The sequence below is a fragment of the Echiichthys vipera genome (assembly GCF_963691815.1).
Source record: "Echiichthys vipera genome assembly, chromosome: 18".
Classification (NCBI taxonomy): Eukaryota; Metazoa; Chordata; class Actinopteri; order Perciformes; family Trachinidae; genus Echiichthys; species Echiichthys vipera.
In genome coordinates, this window is record NC_139843.1 from 14,699,018 (window position 1) to 14,720,844 (window position 21,827).

General features: G+C 41.5%; 1 protein-coding gene across 1 annotated transcript; it reads left to right on the top strand.

Moving 5' to 3' along the window:
- The first annotated feature begins 6,236 nt into the window (after positions 1 to 6,236).
- On the top strand, positions 6,237 to 21,516 carry LOC310960566 (uncharacterized protein). Its single transcript, XM_083932289.1, has 12 exons — positions 6,237 to 6,362; positions 7,142 to 8,006; positions 8,201 to 8,381; positions 8,938 to 9,077; positions 11,166 to 11,731; positions 11,815 to 12,088; positions 12,412 to 12,607; positions 14,235 to 14,419; positions 14,782 to 14,877; positions 15,224 to 15,388; positions 16,744 to 16,837; positions 18,249 to 21,516. Exons 2-12 carry the CDS (start codon positions 7,181 to 7,183, stop codon positions 18,310 to 18,312), a joined length of 2,787 nt encoding a protein of 928 aa, XP_083788415.1. The 5' UTR covers positions 6,237 to 6,362; positions 7,142 to 7,180; the 3' UTR covers positions 18,313 to 21,516.
- Positions 21,517 to 21,827: the final 311 nt, after the last annotated feature.

Below are 21,827 nucleotides of genomic sequence, written 5' to 3' on the forward strand. Positions count from 1 at the left end.
GCATTACTTTAGATCAATAATCCAACACACATCTGGACAGAAAAAAGCGCATTTATGTTCCCTTTGCTTCCAGTAACCTAAATGTACTATACAAAATCCTAATCCCACACTTTGACCTGGAATACCGTCTCCGGCTAACACTTGGCGCCTGTTTCATGAGTGCCCGCACATGACCTTGAGGATTCAGAGGGAACACAAAGGGATTCTCCCTGCCTGTCTCCGCCTGTCTACCTCTAACACACACAAACATGCACTCTGTATTATAAGCGCACGTGATTGGATGCAGCGAGCTGGCGATGCATGTTGAATGCTGATGAGGTTCTTCGGGTGCTTTCTTGGAAGAAGAAAAAAAAGGAGAAGCGGTAGAAAGCTTCCTGTGTGCCTGCAAGACAGAGAGGAAGGAAAGGAGGGCGGGTTGGGGGGCTGCTGGTGGTGCTGGTGGTAGTGGTGGGGGCAGTGCTCCCCACGTTGTTCATCAAAGTCAAACCCTGCCCTCACCTCCTGGTTAGACCACGCACGTGCGTCCAATCACATATCGACACACATAGGGGGTAAAAACCTCTCGTCTCCGTTACGCATTGCTGCACTTTCTTATCACATAATTCATTGTCATTACGCCTTTGAGAACTATAGTGTAAAAACACATGGCCTCCCTCTCCACTGCATTGTCCCATGCTTTCCTGCAGTGGATATACACACAATGCTTTGTCCTCACAGTGTCCCAGATTTCCTTTTTTTTATGTCTGTTCAGGCTAATGAGGTGAAAAATTAGCTTGAGGCACACCAGGGAAGCTTTTAGGGTCAGCAGCACGCAAAGCAATTTTTTGGTGTGAGATAGCTGCAGATGGGGCATTGCGTATTTATATACAGGATGAACAAAAGATTGTATAAACAGCTATTGATGACATCAGTAATGTCAGGTGAGGCACAGAGGCCCAGAAAATACAAGTCGGAACCAAGTGTGGTGGTGTGTATATTTCTCTAATTGTCAACAAAACTTCCCAAAAACCAAATATGAATTGATCTTTCTAACGGATATTTCCTTTGCAGCAAAGCCTGATATAGCTTTTTACTTTGTGCCGTGGAACTTCCATTGTTGTCCAAATCTATTTAAAACAGATAAATCAAACTTCCTTAATGCCGAACATGGGTATTGTAGTTTGTTTTTAGTCAGTCCCACAAGCTTGTTGCTGCTATAAATACTTGCTGAAACACTGAATGTGTATTAATACGCTGCTCTAGTCATCAGAAAACTCACTGTTTCTTCCTGTTTGAGCTACATCTGCTAAAAACTAAAGTTACATTATTAAGATGTGTGTCTTCAGCAGTAACAAATGTTCTTGGGGCACAGTAAGGTCAGAGCATATTACATATCCCTTTTCATTGGATTTATAGGATACTGCAGCATAAGTGGAATATTCTAATATTGTAATACAGGGGAATATAGATTTTAGACTGTAGGTGGGCCTCCATGTGGAGGACCGTGCCTTCTCCAGTACTCGATCTGTCTAGAAGTTAGTCCCACACTCCCAGTGAGTGTAAAAACCCTCCAAAACCTGCTACTGCTGCTCCTGAAATTCATCTGATGATTGAGTCATATTTCCTGTCTCCACATCCAACAAAATGACTCAACACTTGCATCCAGTAGCTGACACGCTCAAACAAGTAACATGACAACACATTCATCTGGGATAAAAAAATGTGCATCCTACTGTATTTTGCACCGCTGGCGCATAGCTTTGGACCGCTTATGATTGGCTATACTTTTTCCTCGTAAATTATATACAGTACTAAAGCAAAGGAAACTGTGTCTAGGGTTTTAAGATAGCGGCAACATGTCATAAACTGCTATCTCCATAACTCCCGGAAATGAAATTCACTTTATTTGATGTATTACATGGCATAATAAAGCTTTGTCACGGCTGATTCATAATCTGTCTGTTGAAATTTCTACAATTCATCTTCTCCTCAGTTACCTGGAAGTATTAAATGAAACTCTAACTGATTTACTGATTCTGGTGGATAGATGAGCCTGTATTTGAATCTACAAATGAATTAAATTGATCTAGATGTTACACTGAGCGTAGCATCTTTTTATCTGCACATCTGAGTATTTTTCCACCATGCACAAGCAGGGACCAGTGATGAATCAGATGCAAGACATCTAAGTAGTGAGTCATCAAAACAAACCAGCCAGATGAATTAGATGTACCTTGTCAACGAGGGCTGTTCATTCTTGAAAAGCGAGCAAGTTCAATTGAAATGTTCAACTACATGCTTGCACTGTGGTGTCAGCTTAATGCACACACCGTAAACAAAATTTGTAGATCATTAACATTTCACCTGAACTTTTTTTGACGTCAAATAGCACCGCACAAACACCAGGATACCCGAGGAGGACCTTCCTGCACAGGCAGAATCACCTATGAGCAGTTTCACATCAGGGAACCTCACTTATCAGAGGCATTATTTTCCCCCAGCTGACAGTATCATTTTGTCCACGAGCTTACAGTAGGCTTCAACAGACGAAACGCACCGCACATGCTTGTAGGGCCATCTTGTGGCACTAAAAGGCATTAAAGCCATTCGTGCAACATTTCAACAGAGGTTGCATTACAAAGACTTGAAAAAACAAAGTAGATCAAATCAGAGTTAGGCTGTAATTGATGAAGTAGAAACATAATAAAAGATTTTTCAAAACGGGCTCGAGCTGCAATTTCCTTTTCATGAAGAATGTCAATTAAACAAAATCTGACACACTTCTAATTTGTGAAATATTACAACTTCCTCTGTCCTCCACTTAATTTTTTCCCCTCAATCGCTTCCTAAATAATATCTACTTTGACTAATCTCAAGTCAAGATGAAAATATGGATTGTTTTGGATATCTTGCTTCTGAGACATCCAGGCAACAGGCAGTAGAGATACAGTGAACACTTACGAAGGAATATGTTCACTCAAATAGAGGTCAATATTTTCAGTTCCTTTTATGTGGCAACTCACAACACCTCCTTTTGTGACCATTTCTCACCAACAGAGAAACTTTGTCTGTTACTGTAGACGATTTGAATATGTGGCGAGATATCTGAATGAACAGCCACTAAAACTATACTTAAATAACTGCTAAAAGCTAAAGCTTAACGCATCACTACAGACTTTGTCATCCTGAGCTTAGGATGGTAATCTCTAACCTGAGACCATAACTCTTAGTTTTTTCTTTTCTTTTCTTTTTTACAAACTGACAGTCAAACAAAATGAACTGTAGCATAGTTTTTGAGGACAAAATTATATGATGACTCTGCCAAGACTGTCAGGTTTAATATTACAACATTAATATTTTTATCAATTAACTCCCATAACTTGGTAAGTAATTGAATATAAAAAAAATACTATTTAAACAAATTCTTTGGACATGGATGAATTCAAAAAAAGATGTATGTAGACATACGTTTAACCAACTGAAGCTGGTTTATTAAAGACAGAAAAAGGGAAAATCTGATTGAATGCTCTTTCAACATATTGTAGACTCCCTAACCACAGAGCATTACTCATGTGGCAATATTTCTACAGAGCAGAAATGAAACTTTGAGTCTATTGACTGTGCAGGATTAGGTTACTATATTTAGTTTGCAGTAGATGAGGCGTCCATCTTGACACACATTTTACAAACAGCACAGACAGACATGATAAAAGTACAGTGAAACCTGATTGTTCAGGTCAGATTTTACTATAATTAAGCACAATTTTGAGGTACGTCACCTGAGTATTTTATCCTAACTTATACTTCTGGGCCACTACATTTCGGAAAGAAATATGGTATTTTATACTTGTTACTAGTTACTTTTCAAATTTAAAACAATACTAGCTCCACTGAGAGCTACTTGTGCATTGATTCATCAGAATTAATAATCTAGTAATGTAAATTATTGCTTAATATTTCGTTGAACATAAGAAAGTAGTAAAGAAAACAACGTGCAATAACAGGGATACGTATAAATAAACCTGGGTACCATATCAGGGAATCAGTGGCCCTTTTATATCATACTTAATTAAAATTTATTTTCTGTGTTGTCATGGTAATATCCTTATTTATGCTTTGTAAAAACTACGGGTTTTAAGCGATACATGAACAAAGTTTTATCTTCTGTTACCTTAAGCAAGTACGGGTAGACTACCTGAGTATCAAGCACCAGGTGCCTCGTTAGACCTGGGCATTTGGGGCTGTTGCCCCGGATCTTTTGGGAATAACCCCGGACCTCTGCGCCGTCAAAAAAACAAACAAAAAAAAAACATAATGATGATGAAAATAGCCCATTACAGTAGACTTGTATGTAGTTGCATTACTAGCAGCCACAGTTGCGACATTGTAGCAGTGAAAACCGCAAAATTCCGAAGTGTCCAAACTGACAAAGTGATAACTTCGAAATCCAACTTGAAGCAGACTGAGTGACGGTCGGGGAGAAAACGTTCCTTGGGAGCAGTGATGGCTTCTAGTCTGCACAGTTTCAGACCTGCAGTGGGTTCAACCAGGTCCACTTTACATCAGGTCGGTGCATGACAGTGTTTCTGAGGCTGTAGACTGTTCTCATGTCTCATTCTGGCTGCTGGTGTCTGTGGTGCACTTTCCTATCCTTGACGTAAACATTAACCTCCTCATTAGGCCTTCCCCGACGGGAGTCACACATGACCATTCATCTTTCCTTTCCTTCTCAAACTACGTCACAATTGCATGTCCATCTGCCTGATTTTCACATTTTTATGGGGGCGAAACTCCTGAACCTCCGTCTGAAAAGGACTCTAACCTCTGACCTACAGCCCTGAATGTTTTCACTTGCTAGCAACGTGCCTCTCAAGCACAGACTTATGCATTACTTGTGTCATATTGTGTATGTGTTTATATGAAGAGCTCTTTTCCAAAACGAGATAAAAGCCACATTTAAAACAAATGAGTTTGAGCCACTTTGCTGTATACAGAACCTTTTCACTGCTTCATCAGTGTTTCATGCCAAATCGCTATATTTCCTTGTTTAAAATGGTCCGCAAGATGCAGTTCCTTTCCAAACCGTGACCAGCGCCAAACCTGTTTTTAGCCTAAATGCGATACGTCCTCTCGACCAATCAGAATTCAGTGAGCGTTTTATGCGATACAACATGGCGGCGCTCTGAAGCGGGAGAGTTTTTTTGTTTCGTCCGTCCGTTCCACATGTTCAGACTGAGTGAAAGTGAAAAAAACGACTAAAAACAAATGAAAAACACCACAAAAATGTGACAAGATCGCTATAAACAGATGCAAACCCCCACAAAAAGTGAAAAAAACGACTAAAAACAGATGAAAAAACACAAAAACGATTAAAAACAGATGAAAACACCACAAAAACTTGAAAAAAATGACTTAGAACTGATGAAAACACCACAAAAAAAGTGAAAAAATGCTTTTAAACTGATGAAAACTCTCAACTAATCAGAATTCAGGGAGCGTTCTATGTGATCCAACATGGCGGCGCTCTGAAGCGGGAGAGTTTTTTGTTTCGTCCGTCCGTTCCACATGTTCAGACTGAGCCATTAAACCATTTTGACAAGATACATTGAATATTAACCAAATGTGTGGGTCTGGGTAAAAAAATGCAATTTTCCTGAAAACTATTAAAATGGATTTATAGCGTTTTGGAAAAGAGCTCCTCATATTTATCTTGATACTTGTATTTTATTTAGTATTTGACTGTTTTATACTTTTTTTTTATTGTCAAATCTTGGAAGCTGCTAAACTGTGTCCCATTGACCTAAAAACAATTATGAAGACAGATAACAGAGCACTTTTTTGATCTCTCAAAATGAACTGTGTGGTGAAAGATACAGGAAGTTAATGACCCGGTGCTGGGTGAGACTTTGGCTGTTCCCACTGACCCCGCTCTCCCCTAATTCTCAATGTGGGGGGCCCCCTTGAGGTCTTTTTACAAGGCTTCTTGGGATAAACTCCAGGCTATTTTATTGCTCTAAAAGCAGAAAATACCTCAGTTTTATAGTGTGGATAATTCTTGTATGGTGGGGGCTACACTTTCCCCGCCTCTTTATCCGTTTCGCCGGGTTTACTGGTGTCGTATCTTCAGCTGCGGACGGTCTGAATGGTGCACTGAGAAAAGCGAGCTTCCCCTGGCAGGCATCATCCCCCTTCAGTCAGTCTGACCGCCCACAGTCCGGGGGGAGAAAGTGCTGCTTTGTGAATGAAGGGAGCGGCGAAGAGAAACAGAAACAACTTTACCAATAAAATATTTCCCCACTTGTTTTTTTTTCCTTCATTCAACTGGAGACGTTTTCGACGGTGCAACAGGCGACACCTGGCCGACGAGGACCGAGAAAAACACGGTAAGTGTCGACGCATTTTCGGACCCTGTGTGGCACTGATAGAAAGCAGATTGACAGCCTCTTTTTTTTTTTTCTCGACGGAAAGATGCATGCATAGCAGCCTGACCGTGACTGGAATAACTGTGGTGAGATGGGAGATCATTTCAGGGCAGAATTGAACTCCATACCAACTCATTTCATTTCATCTGAAGACGTGGTTTCCTAGAGAGAGAGAGACTGACTGTCGTGAAACTAAGGGAAGCTTCTATGGACTCATTTTGGGAGGATTTTGAGTGATTATAGGGATGAAATGAGACTGCTAAAACTAGCTTTTGACTGGCTCCTGAAAAAAAAAATCACACGGTCCCAGTTTGTTTTAGGTTGACTGCTCATCTGTTGTTACTAAATCCTATTTATTCACAGCTATTTCACCGACTCATTAAAAACAAAAAGTTTCCATCTGCTTGCCAGTCTGTGTGTTTCGCAACATTGCATGACTCATACAGAAGACGTGCATTTCCACAGTGTCACCATGAACAGAACAGACTCATAGAAGACTCATTCATGATATTATGAGTTTTTTTCTCCTCTAGTGAGTCTGGTCTGCAAGTAGTAAACATAAGATTTGATTACAACATGCAACAACAGGGTAGCCTGTGTCTTTTTCTGTGGCTCTGACTGTTATGTTGCCCTTTAAATAAAATCCCAGTATTGCTCGAGTTTAATAAACCACAGTATTAACGCTAACTCTTTTATTTTACTGAGGAATGCATTTTCTCTTTTTCATTTTTTTTTTGCAGAAGCTCCCCTGTCCTGGTATTTGGGAGAAGCTGTAAATCATGGTGGTCGGTCTGGCCTGTGTGGCCTGTCTCTGCCTGGCGGTGGTGGTAGTCAATGGCGAGCCCTGCCTCATCATCAGCGAGATCAACGCTGATAACCCCAGACTGGACACCACTGAATTTGTGGAGTTGTATCACACGAGTGGACAACGGGCTTCGCTGGACGGCTACACCCTCGTCTTCTATAATGGAAATGGAAATGTGGCCTACAAGGTGCTGGACCTCAAAAGCCACAGCACAGACGACAGAGGTTTTTTTCTGGTGGGCTCTGTGGACATGCTGCCCAAACCGTCCATCCTCCTGCCTCCCAACACGGTCCAGAATGGCCCGGACGCCATCGTCCTTTACCACACATCTGCCGCTAAATACAGTGAGAAGATGAACGTCACAACCCACGGGCTGGTGGATGCGGTCGTGTACATGACTCGCCGTACTGGGGGAGCAGAGTTCCTCGCTGAGACTCTGACGCCAGGAGAACCGGCCTTTGTGGAGGACGAAACTGCCCTTGAGGGGGACGAGTCAATCGAGAGGTGCCTGCTGTCTGAAGATCGCTGGGGCTTTCAGGTGTCCTCTCCCTCCCCGGGTCAGAGGAATAACTGCACGCCACCTGCCTCCCCAGCGACTGTTCCTGTCATCACTGAGTTGAAGCTGGGAGGCGGGCAGGTGGACGGGTTCGTGGAGCTGACGGAGGCTTTGGCTGCAGGTCCTCTGGTACTGGTTGTGTTGGACGGGAGAACGGACAGGGTCAGCGTGAGTGTGGACGTGAACGGGGACACCTCCAGGAACGGATTGATCTCAGTGAACATTGAGAAGAGCTACATGAAAGGTCAGTGTGGTCATGATCTTGTTCCAATGCTCTGAATATGGTTCCCGTTGTGTGATTGCTTGGTTGTTTCAGCTTTTTAGTTCATCTGGTTTCACATGTGGAAGCTGTGCAGAGCTTCAGCAGATCTTTGGTCAATTTTCAATCATTCGCTCACATTCGTTTTATTGTACTTCCTCTTGTGATTTCTTCTTCAGGAGATGAGTCTGGGGCGGTGGCTATTTACAGTGGCAGGTCCTCAGACTTCCCTGTGGGCAGTGCACTGAGCCAGATACAGCCTCTAGATGCATTTGTGTTTGCTGGACCTGGAAACAGGCCTAGTGCCAACCTCTCAGAGACTCTCATCCCAGGCAGAGAGCCCTACCAACTCAGCAACAGGCAAGACACAATGTTAATTTCCCCACTCAAGTAAAACCGCCCAATTTGACTGCAGCACATACTAGAGGTGAAAAGAATCAATGCCAGATAGTTGAAGTTTATGTTTTTATGTATTTTTGGTCTAAATGTCAAATGTGTTGGTAACATTCAATGGTGACAGGCCACAGTGTTGCATCCTGTTGAACATATTTTACTTGGGAAACAGTGAACTTGTGACCACTTTTTTCTCTTCAAGATACATTTTTTTCATCATCAGAGTTGAGCAATAGTCACAAGTAGGTATGCACTGACTCAAAGACACTTAAATAGATTTTTCGCATAACAACACTTAAATTTGACCACCAAGTTTAATTCACACCTCACTGATGAAAGTCATGCATGCATCTTAGTTCATTTAATTGAATTTAATTAGAAGTACATGCAACAAGTGCACAAGTCTGTAGCTAAATACAGTATACATTAATAGCATTATGTTGTGCTTTTGTTTTCCCATAATCCTTTAAAATAAGGGAAGATTCGTAAGGGTGGTTACTTAATGATTTAATTATTTTGTCAGTTTGAGAGAGGGAGGCTTCTATCTGAGTCGCTGCGGTGTGGCCACCTGGACCAGAGATCCTGGTGTCTTCTGGGAGGCACCGCAAACTCCTGCACAGCCCAACCAGTGCCCCTGGCCAAAGATCTGCCCACACAGTATTGGTGAGTGTTTCAGTTTGCTTCATGACTCTTGAATTTATACTGGATGCTCAATATTATTAAGATCTGTATGTTGTTTAATACATCTTGTGAGATCCAGTCAACTCGCAAGAAAAAAGGGTTTCCAATTCCACACATTTTGCTTTCTCTCTGTAGTTGACATGTAATAAGGATGCAGTAAGGAAGGGAATAGGAAACCGCATGTCTGAGAGATAGACAATAGAATTTACCACCTGATTCACACAGTGCAATTGATATTGTACAATGTTAATATTGATATTGCATGGCCACAAATTAAATATGCATTGAAACAAGATCATTAAAGCTGAAGTTGGTAACTTTCTGTCAAAAAGGTTTTTTGTCCATATTTGCTGAAAATGTCACTTTATCCCAAAAGCATAATGAGAGAGAGGATCTGTCAAATAATAATGTATCTTTGTCTCTTTTGGTCTGCTCCTAATGTCATCGGCAAGAGCCACTGTGCCCGGCCGACAACCAGTCAGAGCTGAGGAAATATGATTTGATATTCTGTGACTGTGTTTTCAGAAACCTATTTTAGTGTACCATTTAGAAAGTTTGTCCGATCTGGTGGGCATGAGCTTGGTTTTGTTTCGCCCTGATCACAAACTTTCTCATTTTACAGCCAAACAGTGCACAGAAATATGTTACTGAAAACACTTTATGTAAGAAATACATAATACAGTAGAATACAGTATCATAATATCGAGTCATATTTTAACTGCACGGCCTAGTTTCACAATTTGGTCAGTATTCAGAGCAGTCATTGATACTGCGTCAGAGACTCCGCTGCTCTGGGTGCTGGTTTTTCTTCAGTCGGGGTGAGAGCTAGCAGATGCCATTAGGAGCGAACAGAGAGGCCTCTGGAAGCAGACACGAACAAAAGATGGAGGTGAAGATACATGAGCTTTTCACAAATCAGTTGTCTCATTGTGCTGTCAGAAGATAGTTTCAGAAAATATGGAAAAAAAATAACCGAAAGTTACTGACTTCAGCTTTAAGTCACGACAATGGCTTTATAATAATGGCTAAAGTTTCTTGGGATTAATAAAGTATCTGTCTGTCTATCGATCTGTCTGTCTGCTTGTACATATCATGTCACTGTCAAATACATGTTTTGATTCATCTTGGGGAACTACAAACTCATTCTCAGGAAGAGATACATCCTCAAACACAGATAGTGTGTTGACCTTGGGGAACTTCTAGATTGTATCAATCACCAGCGGAGGAACTGGGGAGCAAAAATATTCACTGAAACAAGTTTTGCAAATTAAAGAACTGAGAGTTGGAGGGGGACACTTTTCCAAGAAGGAACCGCCATTAAGAGAAATGAAAGACGAGGGCCTGTTTGTTGGAGAAGTAAGTTGAGGAAAGACTGTGGTAGACCATGTGGGCATTTAATTTGTTCGATTCATTATAGATCAGAACCACTCCCTGGTGTAGCTTCATATTTATAAATCAGAGATGAAAGTGGTGTCACTCTTCTCGTCAAAGTCTGGCCAAGAAATCAAATTTGCCAAAATGTCAAAATATTCCTTTCACCTTTTAGCTATATAGAGCTATCCTCCATCACTTAAAGTTCCCATATTATGCTTATTTTCAGGTTCATACTTGTTTTTCAGGTTTCTTGCCGCAGTGCTATGTGGTCACATTCTTTAACGGGCTGAAGTGTTTGCATGCATCTCTGTTATCACAACACATCCCTGTGGATACAAAGTATCTGCCACAGGCTGGTGTTTTTTGTTTCAATTTCAATTCCAACTCAATGCTGTTGAGATTAAAGAAAAAAACTTTTTTCTCTCTTACCAATGAGAAAATTGATACTACTCTCATACCTGTCTGTTAATATGAAGCTACAGCCAGCAGCCACTTAGCTTGGCACAAATACTGGAAGCAGCTAGCCTGGTACTGTTCAAAGATTTAAAAAAAATCAAATCTACCATTGCCTACCAGCATCCGTAAAGCTCTTTATGTTATTTGTGAAATTTATACAAAAACAAAATTGAATAAGAATAGAGTTAACCTTTTTTCTTCAACAGCAGCTAATTAATACCTTCCTTTATGCCTTTTAAGTGATTCCAGGAGGTCCAGATTCACCGCCTCATCTTCCACCCTGGGGGAACAGTGACTTCCTGATCAATGAGCTGAACACTGACACACCTGGTGCAGCTGAGGACGGCGAGTACATTGAGCTTTGGCACTCATCAGGACGCAGAGTCTCCCTGCAAGGTATCTGGATACTGTTGTTCAGTGCACACAACAACAAACCCTACAGGGAGATCAGCCTAAGTGGACACTTCACCACGTCTAAGGGCTACTTTCTGCTGGGCAGCGACAGGTTAGTGCCAGCTCCATCACTTCGCCTGCCCCCCAATACCATCCAGAACGGACCAGATGCTGTGGCGCTCTACCGCAGCCCTTATGGCCCACCATCAGCAATACAAAGGGGGATCCCCACTAGGGGCCTGCTGGATGCAGTCGTGTACCGGCAGAGAGGATCAGATAAGGAGTCGCAGGAGCTGAGTAAAGCTCTGACCCCGGGACAGCTGCCTCTGCTGGAGGATCCAGAGGTCCTGCCTGGTGATGAGGCCCTCAGCCGCTGTAGAGGCCTTTACCCCTATGACCTGTCTGCTTTTTCAGTGAGTAGAAAGAGAAAAACTAAACTATCACAGACGTTTTTAAAGCCATTAGAATCATGTCTGAAATGCATTAATCATTACAGGTGGCTCCACCAACGCCGCTGAGGGAGAACAGCTGTCCCCGCCCCCCTCCAGCTCCTGAGGGTGTGGTAATCAGTGAGGTGGCTAGTGGCCATTGGACCAATCACAGCCAGCAGAGGGCCTTTGTGGAGCTGCACGGGCCCCCCATGACAGACCTGCGGGGCCTGGTGCTCTCTGTGTTTGACCAGGAGCGCAGTGGGACCGTCATTGCCCTACCTTTGACCGGATCTGTCGACCAGGATGGATTTTACATTGTAGGAAATGTCACTGGAGCAGGTGAGGGCTCTCCTCGCGCAGCCGCAGAATTCTCGCAAAAACACGAGATCACACAAGAATGCTGTTCATATGTCACACAAAAATCCATCTTCAGCTTTGGATAGTAGTCATCCAGCCAGTCAGCATCCTATGGGGACTAAAGGGGGTGACATCATCATCAGAGATGCTTTTTGGAAGTGAAACAAGAGTTCCTTCCTTATTCTTTATAACTTCTTTAGTCTCTCCCACACTATGTGTGTCCTTTACCCCATTATTTTTCTTGTTTTGTACCCATTCCCACCATCTCTCATTATACCCCTTCACCTCCTCTTTCACCTGCATAGATCAGACTTTCCCGGAGGGCTCCTCGGTGCCGGTGCGTGGAGCGATAGTCCTGTGCTATGACCTGTTCAGTGTCTGCAGAGCTGGCACTGCTCTGACCAACTCTAGTCTCAGAGATGTACTTGTGTTCAGTGAAAACCAGCAGCTACTCTCCTCTCTGTCCACCACCAGAGGGAGACAAGTGATTCCAGCTTCCAGGTAAATGCAGAATAAACCCAACAGCATGATTCACTGAGAACACTAAGGGCGCACTCACACTGTCCTTCCGCACCGGACCAAAACCGTTTTTTCGGCTAAAGCCTAGTGCATTTGACCAGTGTGAGTGCACCCGCTCCGCGCATAACTGCGGACAGCGGGCCGTCCACGGCCCGCCTGAGAGAGGTGGGCTTTTGTAGAGCGCGTTTGCACATGTACGAGCACGAGCGTGCGCATGTGTACGAGCACGAGGCCTACGATGGTTCTGACGTAATTTATGTGCCCCTGTTCGGACATAGAAAATAGAAGGACGGACCATGCGCGGACATTTAACAACAACAACAATGGCGGCGAAAGGTTCACATTGGTGTGATGCGGAGGTGGAGTGTTTACTGCAGAATGAAAATATTCAAAAACAGTCGACAAGACGCACAAGAACTCTGAGGTCTATGGAAAGATTTGTAAACAAAGCGACGCATCGCGATGACGTCAATCAATGCGTGTGACGTGTTACGAGAAGCATTTGCGCGAGGCCCAGGCAGTGTGAGTACAAACGGGCCTGGGGCGCGGGGGGAGAGGGAGGGGGGACAAGTACCCTAAAGCCCGGGGCGCGGTGCGGAAGGACAGTGTGAGTGCGCCCTAACATGTTTGAACTGTTACAGTAATGATAGGCCTTGACCTAATGAAGGCTATAAGCAGCCTGCTGAAATTGTCACTTAAGCCACCATCGAATTTTCTCGATTGGGTCAAGGCCACCAGCACACAGATCCTGCTCTTCTAACGACCTTGATTCCTGCTCAGTTTTTTCATCACAGCTGGTTCTCATTTAAACAGGGAAGATTACCATGGCAACTAATGCTGCACTGCTAACCAAGCTGATGAAACAGCTCATATATCTATCTCAGCGATCTGTCTAAGGAGCTCAAAGAAACATTGTGAACACTTTAGTTTACTTTTTATATTACTTACATTGGCATTCTAGCAAAATGTTTGCAGGAATTAGCAACCTGCTATGTTGTTAGGGCCTTTAACAGTCCAGCAGGAAGCTGATATAAACATGGTTATTGATGGTGGATTGCATCATAGCGTAAGCCTTTTTCACTGCTGAAATGTTTTACTTTTTGACATGTTAGAAAAAAACTACAGGTTGTACTTATAACATTAACAGTGCCTCTGTGCTAGTGCTAATGAAACCATGACACTGTTACAAAACTAGGCTTAATGAGCCTGACCACAGACATTTTATGATACAGGCTTCAAATTAGCTATTATACAATGTTTAAACATAGAAATAGAGCTATGTATAGATTAAACATTTGTAGCTCACGTCCCGACAAGCAAGCATAACATGAAGCATGAGCGTACGATTCTTTAGATTGTCATTGTTTCCGCTGATACATTCATTGTCACTTCAGCTTTAAAACTGACATGTTTTAAAAGTGCATTACTGTAAATAAGACCATGTCAATATTTCAAAATACATTATTTTCTTAAACTTAAAGTTATGCATGTAAATCCACATTCTGTGTTGCTTTGTGACATTCTAGGAAGACTTGCTTTTTTGACTTTATCATCCTTATTACTTCTGTATATATGTATGTTTGTATTCATACATGTGTTGCACATGCAGGTCAGTGGAAGATGGTCCCGTTTCGCTTAGCCGGTGTTCATGCTGCGAGGTGAGGAGCCCCTCCTCCTGGATAAGCTCCTCGCCCACGCCACACAGCAGCAACCTCTGTCCGAGCTCCGCCTTCTCAAGTCACATCGACATTTGTCTTGGACCCCTGTCCAGTGACTGGCAGGAGCAGTCGGGAGGTGCGATATCATCCCTTAACAAAATTGCAATGTAGTAAAAATGTGAAAGTGAATAAATAGTAGTGTAAGGATAGAGTCTGTCATGTTGCACAGATTGTAATGATCATTTAGGCTCTTACACATAGTGACTCTAAATGTACTTGAAGTGCATATACACATTGTTTACACAACTTTAAAAAATACAGTAATGACATGAAAAAAATGACGGCAATAAAGATGCATTTTAACTTAATATGGGGATTTATGTAAATGTTTTTGTCATTCATCTGTCAAAATGTAAGAGTATTTTTCTGTTTGTTTAATGGCTGAAACAGTAAATATGTCTTTATAAAAGCTGATATTCCCTTCACTGTTTGTCCCAGACTGCAGTGCTCTAATTCAGGGGAAGAGGGTCGCTGAGGTGGCCGACTACCTGGAGCAGAGGTGTCACTGTGGCATCTCTGCCTTGTATCTCCAAGGTGAGACACTCTCCCTCAATATAAATTGAAACCGTCACATTTGGCGGATTTTAAAATGCCAGAAATGACTCGTCCCTGAGATTTGAAAAATTGTGCATTCGTTCAAAAGATTACAGTGAAAACGTAAGAAAAGATTAGAAATCACTGACACTCACCAGCTCTGGGGACGTAGGTAGGGATTTTATTATGGTGCAGGAACACACTTTTATAACTCCAGGTTTCGGTTCTGTGTCTAGTGGTGTAAGTAGATGCATTTGACTTGATTAGTAAAGCAGTGCCTGACCTGTGTAATAATGGCAGATGATCACAGATAACGAAACATTTCTTTTGTCTGTTTGTGCTCAAGGAGCCAACTTTTCCTGTGTGTCTGGTTGGCTGCGAGTGTGGGGGAACATCCAGGCGCTGTCGGACCATCAGAAGGCCCTCATCATCCAGACATCGCACATTAAGCCTTCAACTGCTCAGGGAGACGTCTGCTCTTCTCCAACCACTGACCGTTACACAGGCACAGGTTAGCATCAACGTAATGCCAGCTCCCCTCTGCAACAAAACATAAACAGCATAAACAGGGCAGTCTATGATGAAAATGCTAGGTGTCATAGGTAGTTCATCATCACAAAAGAAAATAGATGCTAATCAGCTAAATCAAGTGATTAATAGTCTGCTGTAAAAACAAAAACAGCCCATTAAACCTTCTCAGCCTAGTCTCTGGGGTCTTAAAACACACTGAACAAAACCAAGCATGGCAGCCAGCCCTTAGGGGTGAGTTCTCTCCCAAATATGTCAAAATGATCTCATACACTGGCTATACATGTTGTCCTGGTACAGAAAACAACAAGGGATTGAATTGTGGTAAGATCTGTCCAATCACGCATCGAGGTAGAGTAGTCCAGTATTGTCGGTATGATCATTAGGAGCTCACGAACATTGCTACTGCAATCTTACTCTGGAGCCACAGAGGACAAGAAAATCATTTTTAAAGTAATATAAACTTCAGCACTTTTCATACAATAATTGCAGCATGTACAGTGTGACCCTTTGTGCTCATATACAGTAGGTTGGAGGACTCAAGGGTTAGATCTGATCAGGATCATTTAAGGTCATTTTCAGCATTTTTAATCAGCAGATCAATTTTAAATATTGCAGGGTGTTGTGGAGCAAGAAGGAGTTACCGCATTGAACTCTTACATGTGTATGCAACAGAGTGCACCCCTCAGCAAGGCAACCAGCTTTACTGTGCTCTTGTGAGGAAAAAAGACTTACGCCAAGTGCAGCATGAAATCAGATTACGCTCATGCATGATTAAAAAAAGGCCAATAACTGAGAGATTGAATAATTTAAACAATGGCAGCTTGTTCGGCTGCACTAAAAATAGATACACTCTGTTGTATTGCTTACAAAGTAGCTGCTCAAAAAGTACTCTTTTCAACTCTTAATGTTAAATTAACAAGCATAATTTTCATTAATACATCTGGAATGCACTTATCCTGAGGTGATAAAAACATATTTCATGAAAAAGAACACATGAGGCGCTACAGTTGAAATATTTGTCTAATACTGCCTTTATGTGAGAAAATCTGAATTTCTATTATACCCACTCATGCATGCGAGTCGGCTACTGTACATGTAGTAACTGTGCGCACAGCTGAAATGATCTGTAACACAGACTGAATCCAGTCAGGTTTATGTAGAAAATTCAACTGACTTTCTTGCATTAAGCTCTCCATGGGCTTGTAGAGTCTGAAGGAAACAAAATCTGTAGCTGTTTTAAAGTTTCATCAGGATGTTTGAATTGCCATGTTGTGTTTAAACGTATTTGCTTGTTCAGAAAGTGTCACTGAATTTTTATTTGACTCTCTCTGCTAGTGTCTGCCCTGGGGTTACAGATAGGGCTGATAGTAGCAGTGCTCCTGCTGCTGGGACTAGGAGCTGCTCTGTTCACATATTTCTACAGGAGGAGGTGAGGATCATTTAATTCCCCTTATATCTCTCTCTGGTCTGCTGCATCTGCATACCGATCACAGACATTTCTACCTCTTTATATCACGTCAACAGCATTTTTATTTCTTTATTCTTTGCTAGTGCTGTGCTGGGAATCAAAACAAAAGCCAGATTATTAAAAATGATTAATATTTTAAAATGTGTGTTTAATGTATAGTCAATAATTTAGCTCCATTGTTGGGAGTCTCACACTGAAGATGTGTTTCTTAAAGATTGATACCTCTCTCATGCGTGGGTTAGCTTAGCTTAGCAAAGGTTGAAAGCAGGAGGATGCAACTAGTCTGTTCAAAGTTTAGAAACAACACCTTTAGCCCCTTATAACCTGTTAATTCGTACTAGAGGTGCTGGTAGGCCCCTCGACTCGCAGCCCCTCCAGGGCGTCCTTTTTCTGCCGATTAGTGTCAGAGAATAAGTAAAAAGTAGTAGAAGTAAAACCACCTGAACAATGACCACTGAAGGAATCCTAACCGAGGGAAGCTGATGGCAAAGACAACAACTCCCATTATCCGACACTTCTTCACAACATCCCCAAACTCCGTCTTTTGTCATTGTTTTTGATTGAAAGACTGTCAGCAGAAAATTACACATTGTGTGTTTAAAGGAAATGCGTATCACTATGAATTTGTGGTTAAAAAAAGTCCTTCAAACTATTCTTTCTGTGTATTTTAAATACACATTCCTAGCCCATTTTCAATCATGTACAGTAGAATAGCACAACGTCTTCCAAAAGTATGACATGTCAGCAGTAAATGTCTAGAGGTTCAGGTAAAGGTTATGGTGTCAGAATTAAAGCGCAAGACCTTCTTTCTTGCCTTAACATATAGAACAGTCATAGAGGGAGGAAGGCCGTGGTTGAGATACAGATTTCTGCGCCCGCTTTAACATCTTACTCCCACGCTCCTACTTTTTCTTGCCCCTACATACTAATCCCTATTGCACCTCCTCACCTTTGCGTGTAAATCAGAAATAAATAATTGTTGGAAATGCAACAAATTCCAGAATTAATTAGCGCTCGTATTGACTTTATTCTTTGTCTGAACTTTGTTAGCTTCCATATTGTGTTGTTGTGTAATCATAGTGTTAGCGCGGACGTGCAATTACTTTGCTTAGCATTGCCAGATTTATCAACTTTCTTGTAGGCGTTCATATTCACAATATGTAGTCGGTTTATCCAAATAACAGATACAAATGCTTTAGAACTGGAAAAGAGAAAAATGGGCAGAGTGGGGGCAATCAAAAGGTAAACTGAAACTATGTTTATGAATTACTCCTGAGTGGCAGTAAACTGTTGTGTAATTGCAATGTGTAGCTCTGAAAACACTGAAGTCTGATTGTGCATGTGTTTGTTTTGTAAACGTCTCTATTCTCAGGCGCCCTCTGGACTATTACACCATGGAGCTAAATGAACACGCAGAGGGACTGTCAGATCTATAATCCGGGCGCCTGGACCTGCTCTTGTGTGCATGGGAGGACTTTAGCAGAGAAAGCGAGGGTAATCAGAGGCTCATGTGACCTGTACGTAGCTGATTGTGCAGTTGTATTGAAACGAGTGCCACCACAAGTGTCCTTCTCTGTGTCTTTGGAAAATCACTGATGAAATGATGTGAATGGTCATGTCTCACGGCACCGGCGACACTTTAATCAGGCACTTATTTTTGAAGGAAAAGGGTTGGTTTTGTTTCTAATACTTGAGTCCTAAATGGTCATTTTTGTTGACTTGTTTATGTTACTGTGGAAGAAGCCTTTTGAATTTTAAGATGTAAACAAACCATGCTATGCAGGAAGCTCAATCAATTGAAAGACCTTCTTCACGTTCTCAGCTGGTACGTTTTTTTTTAACAACAGACTTTATAACCAAGATAATATTCGTTAAGCTCACATTTAGTCTTCCCAACGGTCGACTTCCTGCTTTGTTTTCCTGCTACATGCTGTAAAAAATCCATTTTAGACTCTAGTCTCTCAAAGGGTTTAGTCGTCTTTTAAATGTGAATGTCTTTAGCTAACTTGTGATGAGTGTCTGTAACCACTTTTGTATGCTTACTCAAAGCAAACTGTTTACATTTTGTTGATTGAAGATTAGGAAAAGGGATTTGAAAGTAAGTCCTTGAATGAAGAGTATTTGTTTTTAGAAATGAGAGATTGCTTAAGAAAATCAGAACTATTTTACGTTTCACTTGTGTTTTTTAGTGGCTCAGAAACTTCTGCTGTGCCTTTTTACTTGTGTGTTACAGTGCCTATAGAAAGTCATGATACCCATTTGAAATGGTCACTCTTTTGTTTTTACAGCGTGAAATGATAAGACATTTTAAAAAATACTTTTTTTGATTTTGAGTGATTTACACATTTTGCCGTACAACTTTCAAGTGATTTTTTTTCCAAATTTCCCCAAATTAATAAAAAATTAAAAACTAGAAAAGAAGTGTTGGAAAAGTGACGAGTCCCTTTAGAATAACTATTATAAACATTCTCAGGTATAACCAATCACCTTCCAGATTACACACCAGTTAATTTGCCTCCACCTGACATCAACTGTGGTTTTTGCTTTCAAAAGAGCTCCAGGATAAAGCTGTGGATAGGCACAAGTTAAGAGAAGGATATAAAAAGATTCCAAAGGCTTTAACTTTCCCTCTGAGCACCGTCCAGAGTATTGTCCAGAAGTAGAAGGATTATGGCTCCACCCAGACCTCAGCTAGATCGGGCCGCCCCTCCAAACTGGATGACCGAGCCAGGAAAAGATCGATTAGGGAAGCTACCAAGAGGCCCATGGCGACCTTGAAGGAGTTACAAGTCTTAATGTCAGAGGTCGGTTGATCTGTGCATGTGACAATAATTTCACAAGTTCTACATAAACGCTGGTCCATATGGCAGGGTGACAGAAGAAAGAAGCCTCTTCTGAAAAAATGTCACACTGAGTAGTTAATAGTATGCCAAAAAATGTGGCAAAAGGTTATATGGTCAGATGAGACCAAAACTGAACTTTTGGGGCTGAACTCCAAGCACCATGTTTGGCAGAAACCAAACACAACACACCACCCAAAACACACCATACCTCCAGTGAAGCATGGTGGTGGCAGCATTATGTTGTGGGCTTGTTTCTCTTCAGCAGGGACTGGGCAGTTGGTCAGGATTAAAGGGAAAATGGATGTTGCCAAGTCCACCCAAATTCTTGAGGAAAACCTGCGGCCCTCTGTTAGACACTTGAAAATGGGCAGGTGGTTCACCTTCCGGCATGACAACGACCCAAAACACACCTCCATAAAAACAACATAGTGGCTAAAGGACAGCTGGTAGAGACATATCCAAACCAACAGATGGCTGTACTTAAGCAAAAGGTGCCTCCACAAAGTATTAAATCTGGGGACTCATCACTTTTCCAACCCTGCTATTCAAGTTTTTCATTATTCAATGTGTAAATCCGGCTGGAAAATATGCTTTTTATGTATTATCATTTCAGACTGTAAAACAAAAAAAGTGACTCTTTCAAAAGGTTATCATGACTTTCTACAGGCACTGTATTTGATCGGCTGATTCCTCATTTATTAGAGGAAAAGTACAGCCATCTCTGCTGCAGCCTCAAGTGTTATTACTGTAGATATGTTGTTAGTTATCCTCGAGGGTGTGGGGGGGGTATCACCAGTCGTGAAGTGAAATCTTATTGTAGAAATACTGGCAATACTGGATTCAGGGCAAAAAGGGAAATATTTTGATAGGTTAAAGGGACAGTGCACCCTAAAAATCAGAAAATACATATTTTCCCTCTTACCTGTAGTGCCAATGGAACTAGATGGCAAACAAATAAAAATACATTTGAAAAACTCAAAAGCAGAAATCATTTTAGGTTAGGTTAGGTTAGGTTAGGTTCTTTATTGTCCCCAAGGGGATCATCGTTTTCACACAAGTCAGTTCTCAAATCTGTGGCAGCATAGAAAGAAGAAAAAAAAGACCAGGTTGCTCCATCCATAGACTTGGTTTTGAGTGGTTTCATGTAGGAACTATTTTCTTTCTACCAAACTACACCTGCCAACTGTATCACTGCGCAGAAGGAAGCGTACTCATGGATGAGAGGTTCATGCTTGTGAGATGGAAACATTAATGGCGTCCTCTATTTTCATTGTTGATGAATCTGTCATATTTTTTTTCAATTATTTTCTTGGTTGGTTCTTAGTTTCTTTGGTCTAATAAATGTCAGAAAATTGTGAAAAATTAAAAAATGTTTCCCCAAGATGACATCCTTTTTTGGTGCTTTGGGCGCCTCAAGCCAAGTGCCATCTAGTTCCATTATATATGAGAGAAGGTAGACCTCTCTTTGGCCGATACTTCCAACACTGGGCAAATATAAAGGCATGTGATTTTGAATTTGGCGTGACCTGTCCCTTTAAGTTAGTTTGATTCCACATTGTTAAATTGATTCAAAACGTCTGAATGAAGTTCCATTTGAAGGTGATGATCCAAAATTGCCAATGCAAAGTGTCATGAAATAAACATATAAGCCTGAATATGCTCAGTTATTAATATAATTGATTACGTTTGTCGTAATGTTTCCTTATTTATCTGCTGTGGTGCACAGAATTTCAATTTGTCTGCTTTAATTGCCTTTGTGAGGAGATTTTCCTCCTCAGTTCTAATTTCTCAGTCTTGTCATTTATTAATACACCTCTGTCAAGCAAATGAAATCAGATTACTTTACAGCAATGACACTGCTTTACTTTGTGAAAAAAAAATGTAACCTTTTTTTTCTGGGGGGGGGGGGTATGACTGGATTTGGAAAAAAAGAAAAAAGGTCTCAATTCAAAAACTTTCTTCCCTTTGTTTGCCTTCCAGTTTATGTCCCCCATTTTCCTTCCAACGTCATGCACATGTAGCAGGTTTAAAAATAAAATACTTGCAGATGTGCAATTTTCACACTTGACTTTCAACCTGTTGTGTGTCCAGCTCTATCTCATTTCAGC